Here is a 12,672-nt window from a genome sequence, read left to right on the forward strand (position 1 = left end):
TGATATCTAAGGCAATGTTTCATTTCTTATCTTCCAAAATCAAATGAAGACAATGCACATTCCCATCAGGAAAGCCAAGAATACAGCCAGTGTCCACTGAYTATCTAAAGATTCCAAGTCTGCTATTTCCCAAGTGCACAACCAGCAGTGAAAACTGCTAAGTGTTTTTGAAGTGTTACACAGCCTGTGATGGTAAATGAGAAGGTGGTAGAAGATTCAATAAAGGAAATGAAATGTTGGGAAGCACTGCTTTTTTCAGGCCCCCTCTCCTTCAGGATTTCTAATAAGTGTTTGTTGGTGAATTTTCTTTGTATAAACATCTTGTCAACTCCACATGAAAAGAGCAACAAGACACCCTTAGAAGAAATGTCTGAGAGCTTAATCCAGCCTGGCAAAGGCAAACACAAATCCACTGATTTCAATGGAGTTACCAATGGGCCCACTTAATGTACAACAGAGTTGATTTGGCCCTTCTCCCATACTGTAGCACCGCTTTCCCTAAGAAACCCTTGCTTTCAAAGGAACCAACCATGTGTAAACAGCCTGCTACACCAACCTACAACTAAATAAATGAATAGCAGACACTTGTATTTTAAAACTTTTGTCAGTAGTGGATTTTAACACCAAATATTGACCTTATTTTCTGTTTAATATCAGGATCTTATGCCAGTATCACAGACAAAACACTGAGGATCTGCAGGATATCAGTTATTGTACAAATATTTCTGCTTCCCATGGTTTCTTACAAGCATTAAATTGGAATCATGTATAAGCATAGTGCATATCTCAGGAAGAACTTGTTCTTCATTRTAAGCCACCTCAGCACTACAGCAGATGGGCACAGGCTTTTTGCTAAAAGCACAGAGGGAGACAGACAAGGAGAGAGAGAAAGAAAAAGAGAGAGAAGAAAGTTGCTTACTGTTTCGAGGCTTCTCCTCATCCATGCCTTCATCTTCATTTTCTGGATCAATATCTTCTGCTTGAGTTATCCAATCTAAGTAACCTTTCAAATCCTCCTCTAGCTGTTGTTTTTCCCGTAGCTTCTGGAAATCACCTCGAGCCTTAGCCTTTTCTCTTTCTTTGGAAAACTCCCTAGCAAGAGGGAGGGAGGGACAGGACAAGGGTGGGAAGAAGGAAGAGATGGAAAAACAATGGGTTAGATTGATTTCCACTAGAAAGTCTCCTCAGTCTGTACAGCACACCCAGCTGTCTCTATTTTTTCAATACAAAAACACATAGGGAACATCTTTGCTACACACACATGTAAAACTGCTGGAGTGCCCACATTTCTATCAATACTTTGGAAAAGTTTAATACCTTTTTTAAWACTTTTATTCTCAACATTTGATTGAAAATTCAAATAAAACACATATGTAACATTTATGTACAATTTAATGTACAATACCAGACATTTTCKAACATTCTGTAACAACTGATATTCTCCAACAGCTATCCACAAATGTCTATATGAATAATGGTTAACRATGAACTGTTTGACAATAATCTGACATCTGGAGAGTGAGATGGTGACTCTAATTCTTAGSCAGGTTTCAATCTGTGTTTAAGATTAGATATATAAACACAATTAAATTGGGCTAGTTTAAGTGTAATTAATGGTACTCACAATTCTGTACACATTTAATCATGGACCATTTCACCCACAGTACAGGAAAATACAATTAGAAACTCAGACCTCAAAGTTTCACTGAAGACTTTCAGCATTCAAGGCTGTTGTCTGACATGAAATGTGGTTTTCAAATCTCACATTGGGTGGATGATAAATTATGGGTAGACAAAACTTATAGATTCTGCCAGAAAGTGAACAGGGTAAGACATTTGATGAGAGTTTTATGAAAGAATGCTCTTGRGAATATAGACTTAAAACAGGGCCTAAGAACAAGAATTTCCTGTTTTTCCAAGAATTTCKGGATGCTTGGCTTTGCCTTCTTTTTGGCTCAGTGCTGTTTCTTCTCCTCTTTCAGACACCTACACAGCAATATTTTTTTTCAAGAAATGCTGACCTCCCTTATTTAGAGACTCATGTGATTCTAAACCAGGTTTTAGCGCTTGTATTTTAAAAAGTAAGCTTAATGATTGTGAAAATTGCTGGACCAAGAGTACTTAAGCATTAAGTCTTAGATCTGCTGAAGCAGACCACTACACAAGACACACACAGCAGATAATACAGTCCACTCTTTCTAGAAAAGAGAGGTAAAGCCATTCTCCTCAATGAATTATCCATTACTCTTACTGAAGACCGTCAGCAATGAATGGATTTTAAAAAATGCTACTCCCTGTTTAGAATTTGTTTTAGGTTTGCTCCTGCAAAAGTATGTAAGAAACCTACCACTAACTTTGGTGGCATAATACTAGGATAGTGACAATCCTACCCAAAATGTTAATGAGTGCCATGTGACTGCTACTCGAGTAACTGAGATGGAGGTGGGTTTTTAACAGTGATGGTGAGGTACTTTCCTCCTGCCTGGACCAAAATCCACTGAAAGAYTTCCATGAACTTCAAAGGTTTTGGATCAGGTTTTCCGTATTAAGAGCTRTGCATGAAACCAGCACTGCAGCAGGATCAAAGCAGGATGATCCCTTAATTTCCAGCCAAAATATATGACAAAGTATGTCAGTGTGATCTGCACCCCTGTCACATTGCTGAGGGTTCAGCCCCTCCCATGAAGTGTGATAATGAAGGTGGAAATGAGGAAGAGAACCATTGGCTTTTCTGGCCTGAAGTTCAYAGTCAGCTCGGGGGCCAAACTCAGCCTCAAGGCATGGAAAAAATGAAAAATGAAATTTTTTTATACTGGGAGTGATATTTTACTATTTACAATGTAAAAGGCACAAACAACCCCAACAATAATAATRAAAAATGTACAAAGAATGTTAGGAAAAAATCCATCAATGGTAGCTCAATTTTGTGCTTCAGTAACACCTTTCCCCTGGGTATGCTACAGTGCCTTATCTAAATTAATGAATTAACTCCAAACAAATAATAACTGAATGAATCTATATATTATTAAGCCTGTTTGATAAATCAAATTCCAGTATTTCAATTTTTAGCTCATAAAGTTTTATTTTAGAATGTAAAACAAATGGGTCCAATTTTGAAATGGGCAGAACCTAGAGTTTTATAGCACAATGGAAAACACTGTGATTGCCTCTTGTAAATGACCTGCAATTCCAAACACATGATACTCCACATCTCAGATGACTCTCCAAAGAAGACAACTGGTTTAAATTGTCTGAATTTCTATGCTCTACTAACATGAAACCATTGAGAACAGGTGGCTCAGGAAATTGCTGCTGCAATTCAAACCACCTCCCACGTGGAATGGCAGCCCGTACTTGGGMAAATGTAGTTCAGTCAAGAATCACTATCAGTGGTCATTTTCTATCCCATGGGAAAGRAGCTGGTGGCCTCAGCCCAGGGCATATTGCAGGCAGGTGCACACATTACTGCTGCCTCCAGCACAGCTGGCAATAAATGGTCACTGTTTGCAGCTCCAGCAGGGAGGCCAAGGACCAAATAAGCTTTCTGATGGAAGTCCCATCTTGAGTCTAGAGGTAGTCTTCTCAAAAAAAGACTGCACTGTCATGGCAGGATAAGGTCAACAAAGGCTTGCARAACTAGCAAGCAATCTGTCCCTTTTCAGTGAACCCAAAACCATCAGTGTAACAGTGAGTGAATCTGATGGTTTTTACCACAATTCAGTTTGTTTCACTTAGCTTTACTTCTCCCAGAAAATTATAGAAATGACTGCCAATGGGAATACCAAAGAGCAGAGTATTCTARAGAGATATTTTCTCTGCATGAGGTTAGAGTGGGTCAAAGTCATAAACACCCAGCTCCGCATCATGYGCTCTTTCAAAAGAAAATTTCTCTTTCTCATCCTGATGATAGAATTTAGGTTATTCTTGCTGATATGATTTCTCACATTTAAAGGTGAGATGGAAAGTGAGCAAAACAGCAGAATTCTAACAGTTCAAAACTCTTCCTTACTACTCCAAGTGGAGCACAAGGCTCCATATCTCATCCACCCTGAGAAGCACACCAAGGAATGGGAAGTGTTGGAAGAGAGGACAGAMGGCTAGGGAAAATACTTGAAAGGTCACAAAAACTGCTCAAGGAGGAGCTACAACCACWGGCAGCCTCCTATTCGCTCTGACCTCTTTCTTGGCAGTAAAAGCATCAAAAGCAGCTGCCTGTGTTTTGCAGAATCCTCTCAAAGCAGAAGAAATATCTGTTCTTCTGCCCTCCATTTGCCTTAGGCAACTGCTTGTTTGGCCTGTGTCCTGGGATTTGGAYGAAAATATAAAGCAAATGTGACTCTGTATACTTAGGTGTGGATGTCTCAAGGTTGAACACACASTGCCATTTTTTTCCCCTCACTAATTAACTGAAACAGGTAACATAGATGTGAACATCTCTGATCTCAAGCTACTTCTAATCACTGCTCACAGCAATGATGTGGAAGTGTTTTGCCTGGGCTTGGAGAGGTCTACTGTGTGATCTGCTGACTGGATATTCCTTTGGAGTACATGAATTTTATATTGTGCTCAGCCAAGTCAGGAAGAGATTACAGCTTTACATATAAATGTTCTGACATGCTGTTTAGCCTAGTATGTGATCGCTAAATTCACCAGGACCATGAATGGATGACATACCTGAGAAAAAACTAATTGCAAAAGAGCTCTTTCAGCAGAATTCAGCATTTCATTCTGCAGGTGCAATCAAGGTGTCTTTGTGAGTACAATTAATTACACTAATGTATTCAGAAGTGATTTAAAACCCCCCTAAACGAATCTGTCATTTGCAAAGTCCACCTACACAACATGCCTGCTGGAGGCCCTGATATAGATAAATGGGAAAAAAATCAGAATGGATATTCAAAGATAACCAAGAATGCTGCTTTTTATCTAGAACAGACAGGTGGATCATCTACATAGATCAGACTAATAGCAAAAGCAATTCTCTGAGATAAAAAGCTGAATCTGCAAAGTGAAGACACTTTGTAACTCAGCAGAATTTAGAACTGCTTTAGAAAGTTAATTGTTTAAGAACTGCTTATTTAGACCAAAGAAAATTTGGAACATTTTTCCCATAATTCCTGTGGTTTTTTTTTTCATGGATGCAAATTCTTAAGTTTCTTTTTATTTTTCTCCAGTGGGGGAAATTTTTGCAGAAACGGTGCAGCTTTCATAACACTGTGAAGACAGCCAGAAAGAGTGACTCACAGCCTAAACAAGGTGAACTTCATCTTTGATTTCAGTTCCCTCTACAGACTGTTTCCATCTCCTACCACTAACTGCAGTGGTCTAGCTGTAGTATGGCAGAAAATACTTTCTTGAGTTGAAAATGAAAGGAACAGGAAATTAAATTGTTAATTATTGCACAGGTACAAATCCAAGTGCAAGTAAATTTAATCAGCAGTGTGTCAATACTAAGCACTCCTCATGGCTGGGCTCACAGGTACTTTTTATCCAATCAGATACCATATAATCTGTAACAATTGTCCTATATGGTCCTTGAGTGCACCTCTGATAGAACAGATCCCTTTCCCTGTCAGCTGTCATCCTCCTCCACTAGTGCTGACATCCTTACCTGCAGGGCAGAGTATCCACCTRGAGAAATGAGGAGCATTTTGATGTTTCAAAATTGTACCCAGAACATCACTCTCCAGATATGCAAACTCAGACTATTGCCTAACATTTCATTACCGGGGACTTTTCCTCGCTCCCATTACTGCATGGAAACCCTTCTCCTTGAAGCAGCTGGCGTAGTGGCTTGTCTCCTTCAATGGAGGAATGAAGATAGTAATAATACCTCCTGCAAACTTCTATTACCTGTCKCTTTGTCAGGTAGCTAATGGTGGATATTTTTCCCTGATCCCACTACTGCCCTTCCAGTGTTGTTGGCCCATGTACCGAGGACATAATTTTTATGAGGCATCAAGTCCTCTCTCCTGCTCAGAAGTCATTTTCCCTCTCTTTTGATCAAAAAGACAGGAGACTTCAGGGCTGCCTACTCAGGCAACAGGTACAGGCCCTAATTAAACTCATTTGGAACTCATCAAAGGAGGCAAGATATTAGAAACAAAGAAAAGAGGACACATAAAAGACTTCATACCATATTTATCCATGTACATAGAATAGTTGTAGGCCCCCAGTCATGCCCAAATATGGAATTAGAAGCCTAATCCTAAGAGATTTTTTTTTTTTTAATTTTGCAAGGAATGTTTGCTGGCTTGATTCCTCTAATTATGTGGCTCCCCAGGGGCAATAAGTTTATAACTACTGGGGACAATACCCATTGTTTTTAATCAAAGCTACTAAAATGATGCTTTGCAGCAAGATACTGCAGAACTGGAATACAGCTAAATGTCTGGATGTCTTAAGAATGCTCAAACACTAAAAGGACTTCTCCTGCTTCTCTGTTCATCCTTGGAAAAGGTCAGAGGGAAATTGATCTTTTCCCCCTGCATCATGCCAGGCTTGTAATCTGCACAATAGAGAAGATGGGTTTACTGGAGGAGAAACGTACCCAAGAATCTCTCCAGGGAAAATAGTCTCCTGGTAGGCTGTATTTTTGTTATACTAAACAATGTGAAAATTTCTCCTGTGAGAAGACATAATTTGTCAAGAATCTCATCCTACAGATGGGAAGGGATTTGTCTCATGTTCCCATTCTTCCTTCTGTCCTCCTGACTCTTCCTGAAATTCTACTATAATCCCCTTTCATAGTGAATGGATTGCTTTGCCCACAGGGGACCATAGTGCTGTCCTCTTCCCACAGAGTACAGGTAGGTTGAGAAATATGTTACAGACCAAAAATTCTCTTATATTCCTCTGAGTTAGTCAAGAGGCTCATTCCATGATATTAGGAATGCTGTGTTTTGCTGTTGGCACAGCAATAGCCTAGGCTTTCTCTTACAGTTCTTGAGATCAACCCGCCACTGACCATTGTTTTGGGAACCAGAGAGTAGGAATAGAAATACAAATTTTTAAAAATAAACAATAATAAAACATTTTCCTGGTACTGCTTACCCGCTAAGTACACCGAGAACCAAGTTAAGTACAAAAAATGACCCTATGATGATTAGTGTAACAAAATAGATCCAGGGCCAGTCCCTTCCTATGGCATCATTGACCTGGAAGAGTGGAATGATAATTAGTGAGACAAGCTCAGATTCTGAGCACTGCAAGGCTCCAGCCAAAGAGATCCCAAGTCACCAGCAGTAACATTCTTCAATAGCCAATTTTCTGGAAATTTATGACAGGTTGACATAAACAATTTTGAAGTGAAGGCCCTGAGGTTGAATTTCTCTGTCAGAGAATAATACCGCTTTTGTTACCTGTATGGTTATTTGCAATATTTGAACATTTTGTCAAAGTATTTCACAGCTGATGTGAAGCTTCCTTGGATTCAGTTTTTTAATCCCTCCGAAAGTATCCTGGTGACAGGGAAGAACCCTTATTATGGAGTCTTGCCCTGTAGCATTGGAAAAAGGACACCAAAACTGTCAGCTTACCCGCTCAACACACCAAGAACCAGATTTAGAACGAAAAAGGATCCAAAGATGACCAGACTGACAAAATACACCCACGGTAACTCATAGCCCATAGCGTCCTGCATCTGGAAAGACGAAGGAAAGTTAGAAGACAGAGAGGGAAAGCAGAAATGATTAGGCAAAGGAACAGATGGAAAGGTTTGTAAACAGAGCCTGTGCTCTGGTTTATACATAATCATACCAAGTGTTTCTTTGATTGTTTTTTTCATCTATTTCCTCACAGTCAGTGATTAATACAGCCTAAGATATAATCATGTGTGATATAATCATATTGGCACTTCYTTGGATGCTCAAAATTGTGGCTTACTTTTTGGATTTTACTTATAGCAACATGAAGGGTCTATTCCATGACTTCTAAACTTCTKCATGCTTCCAAACTGCTCACACAAATGACCTTCTGCTGCCAGGGAAAATATTGCTAGGTTATTGTAGGCATTGCCACGGTGTATTGTCAGATCACATTTACTTCCCATGYGTAGCATCAGTACCTCAGAGAGGAGCAGGTGGGAACTGGGAGYAAATACTGATCTTTCCCTGGCAATGCTCTGGGAATCTTCACAGTTTACCACAGTGAGGGCAGTAGCTTTGTTCTTTCGAGGCAGATCWTTTCAAGGCCTACCATATTATGACCTGGGCAAGTGTTTTCTAAAGCTTCCTCACAAACTTCCTTCCCTTCTCTTGAAGGATGATTCACTTATCAAAACGCGATTCCTACCCAACTGAATACTAAGAGAATTTGAGATTGTGAACAGAATGACATCGATTTCACATTACTACAAGCATCTGCACATGAAGCAAAGAGACTTATTTTAGCATCAGAATCTGTACTATCTAAGGTTCAATTCTAGCATGTAATAAGAGCTTCTATATCTTCTAAAAGCATCTAGTATATAAACACTATTTTATCTTGAAGTCTCTTTCAAAATTCAAAATTTTATAAAGTTGCTGAATACTTTAATAGAATCTCACTTTCATAATGGTATCAAAAATACCAGAGTCCCTTCTTYACCCTTCATAAACACTTATCTTTGGATCCAGACATAGCATCATTAAAGAAACAGATGGTGGTTAACATTTTCAGGAGCACTAAATTGATTTATGAACATAAATTGCAGACTTTAAAGTAGCTAAAAGCATAAAGCAATCTACATTCCTTTGTTTTCCATTCTTTTGAAAATTTCATGTTGTCTTCTCTTTCCAGGAGAAYGCTTATTGCTTTGCAACCTAAATATTTGTTGGAATCACAGAAGAAATATCCTTCCATATATGGGCAGCCAAACACACTTCAGGGGAGGTGATCTCACTCAAGATTTGTAACATTCAGGAAAGGAATTTTGGACGTCAGTAAGACAAGGCAGGAGAGTAACACTAACACAATCAGTTCTTTGTGGATTGAAGTCCATTATCCATTTTACTTCCAAAGCAGAGTCTCTAAAGTTCTTGTCTGACAATAGTCCACAGTCAATGGACCCATCCAGAACTCCATCTCAGGGCTCCTTCAGCTGTGACTGAACTGAAGTAGAATCATTAAAAAATACACTCACAATCTGCCTCTGTGAAAATAGTTCATCAGCTCCTTCCTCATAGGATAAATACATGTGGTGGGCAGAAGAGTAGCTGAGCTGCTAACATTCCCTAAGCATATTAAACATCTTCCCTTTTATAGTTTTGCAGAATTTTCCAGTTAGTTTATAAATCATACTAATTATTCTTTATGCTTGCAAGCCACATTTCACCCCACGTGACCATAAAGTAGACACCCGTGGTGTCTACTGCACATCAGGGCYTTAATGAGAACAAAGCTTCATGGAGTATAAAGATGGAAGCAAATATTCACCTGAGATCCCAGCTGGGAAATTAGGCAGGCAAAATGTAACTGCCCAAGCTGGAATTAAGTAAAGAAATGAGACTTAACACCCTCTCTCTTCTACAAAGAACACCAATATCTATAAAAAGCAATCTGCACAAACAATGAGTATGGATGACTGTGAAAAACTGCTGTAAAAATTTACCACTGTGGGCAAAATGAAGAATTGACATCCCTCTAATTATGATAGATGGTGATAAAAAAGCCTCAGCTGTATGGTATTTATGTCTCATCATTTCTGGGATTTTTCTGTCAGCTGGGAAAGTCAGCTGGAAAAGCAGAACTTCTCTGAGCTGTGGCACAAGCGAATCCTAAAGAGCAAATGCCAGGCTGCCAGGTACAGAGGGACATCAGGGTACTCAGAGAAGTACAAAACTTCCCTGGCATGGAGAAATTTCCAGACAGCAAGAATATTCCAGCATGTCCTGGTAAAGGATATAACTAGAATATAGTGTACTCTGTAATTCCCAATGCCTGCACAATTGCATAACAATTGTACCAGCTAGCATCAGCACAAATTAGTCCTGTAAAACAGACCTGCATTCTGGTACAACAGAGCATTTGGGACTTCTCAGACTAAAAATTTCAGAGGTCAGCTTTTCATCTCCTTTTTATTGCTCAGTAATACAMGTAACAGAGAAGCTGAGGGGCAGAGACAGCAAGAGCTTTTCAAGCATWGAGAAACTGTATTGGCAGACAGCTGAGTCCATCTCTGTTGCTAAACTCYATGTTTGATGCTCTCAGGTCTTTTTTCTTAATATCAGGTGAGATTATTCCATACACTATGGGACTGACCCACAGGTGGTAGGAATGTACGTTATATGATCATATAACATTAAGTATTTGGTAAATTATGTTAAAACCTCCCTTTAATAATGGAACAGTGATGCTGTGAGCTTACTGCTTGATCCTGAAAAACAACTGCAGGAGATGTGCAGAGAAACAGGTTGTTTGGAGAAAGCTGGGGTGGAAAATAGGAATAGACTTACTCAGAACACAACAGCAAGGCCAGAAGGAGTGTTACCATTTGCACCCTACTGTGTGCAGAAAACAAGATCTGCAAAAYACATTTTGTAGTGTTGCCCCCAGTGAACAGGAAATGGCTAAGTTATAGGTTACCTCTCTAGGATGAGCAGCTCCTGSTACACAGTTCAGTTTTCTGGTGCCTGAGTGGAACACTTCTCCCAGAATACTTACTACTAACCCTAGGAATCCCAGCAGAAAAGGTGGATCATCTTCTAAATTCACAGTTCTGAAATAAGACTATCATATCAACCAGTGTGGGTCTGAATATAACTTTCAGTCCAGGTGATTGCAACCTGAGGACAACTTGAGCACATATGTAACAACTGTTAAGTCAGCTGGAGGGTCAGCGGGAATCTGCAGATTGTCATTTATGGAAACAATTCTGCTTTCTGAGTCAAAAGACCTTTCACAGCTCACATCTCAACATTTAGATGTCACTATTCTCAACAGCGAGAAAGTTGGCACATTTCAGAGCATTCATGCATCTTCTCACAGAGATCTTGAAGATAAGGATTCCTTCTCATTATTATTTCCTACATACCCTCTCTGGCACTGTGGGGACGTTACTTTGGCTCATTATCCTTCAGCTTTCCAATCTGCAAAGGGGGGAACTACCTTGCCTCACTGGGTACTSTCAAAGTAACCACTCAGTTTCATGAGAAAAAGGTAACTTCAGCATATATGCAGTCTGTTGGAAGCGCTTTCTTTGCCTAAAATCCTTAATTGCTACCATGCCTATAGCATTTCARCAAAGGCTTTTCTCTCAATGATACAAGTAATCATCTAGAAATAACATAAGAATTTTTAATTCTGTATTCGGCTGATCACAATTATTATCAACAGCAAGATAGGGGCTAAGGAATAAAAGTGTCTTTCTTAACAGATCTTTGTGCCTTYCGGTTCTTCAGAAGACACAGGTGAAGATGCATTGGTAAGGCCACAGGAGATATTCATGCATTACTTGTTTAGTATTTTTCTTTTTCTTTCCCAGGGATAATAGTCTGGCACATTTGCAGGTATCTCATTCCTTACACAGGCACCATAGTTCAAAGACAATGTTAGAGGCATATGATCTATTAACATAGAGGTTGAGCATCACCAAGCACAGGCTTTCAGTCACTTAATGGGAGAGGTAGACACAATTCACTAAATTCTGCTGACTTTACCATTCACATTCTCACACCCTGACACTTTGTGGTAAATGTCTTTCAAAAATAACAGAGAGTTACAAGAAAAGTTCAATCCATCAGAAAAGGGCAGCTGTCACTAGAAAGTAGCAAGCTGAAGAAAAAAGGAAGAAACCTGCCTTCTTCAGTGCACAATACTGGAGAGCTGCAGCTTAATGGAAAGTAAGTTAGGGCACCTTGGCTAGGCTTCTATTCCTTGARTAAATTGCTAATTGGTTTCTAATGACTATAGAATGTTGTGATAACAGTTTTTAAATGCAAGTGCAACAAGTGTTCTATAATGAAGTGTAGCATTCTATAATGAATTATATAACCTTTCACAGAGTAACAATCATTTAGAGGAGCATCGTATTTAATAAAATTAAAGGGCAGCAAATTTGTAAATTTTATGTAGAAATGCTATTTTCTGTAGCATATCTGTGGAATTTACTGCCTCAGAAAACAACTTAGTCAAAAGTAAAGGTAATGGCCAGTAGCAAGATCTCTAGCTGAAACAGAGTCTTTCTTGTAACAATCTAAAACTGGAGAGTATTAGGAGCAGCAGACAAAAGAAGGAAGAGATAATGCTTAACTGTCACTAAATACATCTTCCTGCCTGAAGCCTTTATTTAAAAAACCATCTCTTTCAGGAACAGCACTTAAGCACCTTTATAAAACTTTAGGGACGTGTAGAAGTAATTTCCTCAGCACAGATCAAAGAACATGTGGTAGGCTACTGGCAGGCAAAGCCCAGGGGACACATAAAGGACCATGCAGATATTGATGTGAGATTTGCAKATTTATCATTGATCAATTACAAAGTAAAGAGGTTTTGATTGAAACATTGATTTTCCTTTTTTACCTCCTCTTTTCTTCTCTTCCTATGAATACTTGAGTGAAAGCATTTCATTTACATATACGTTCATGGAACTAAAACTTTAAACTCTGCCTAAACAATACTAGAAACACTTTTATTTTTAACAGGATGATGCAGTGCTTTGCAATGTAAGGGAAAAATGTTCTCTGCTRTACTTTT

General features: G+C 39.1%; 1 protein-coding gene across 1 annotated transcript in view; it reads right to left on the reverse strand.

The window, feature by feature from the left end:
- The window catches only part of CACNA1C (calcium voltage-gated channel subunit alpha1 C), a 413,981-nt gene that overhangs the window by 133,950 nt on the left and 267,359 nt on the right, over nt 1–12,672 (reverse strand). The window contains exons 8-9 of the mRNA XM_057390048.1: nt 7,054–7,157; nt 920–1,092 (exon numbers count right to left, since the gene is read on the reverse strand). Coding sequence (XP_057246031.1) covers nt 920–1,092; nt 7,054–7,157 — 277 coding nt within the window. The remainder of the gene's footprint in view (nt 1–919; nt 1,093–7,053; nt 7,158–12,672) is intronic.

Source organism: Malurus melanocephalus, unplaced genomic scaffold (genome assembly GCF_030028575.1).
Source record: "Malurus melanocephalus ecotype Western Australia unplaced genomic scaffold, MMel_1.1 scaffold_22, whole genome shotgun sequence".
Classification (NCBI taxonomy): Eukaryota; Metazoa; Chordata; class Aves; order Passeriformes; family Maluridae; genus Malurus; species Malurus melanocephalus.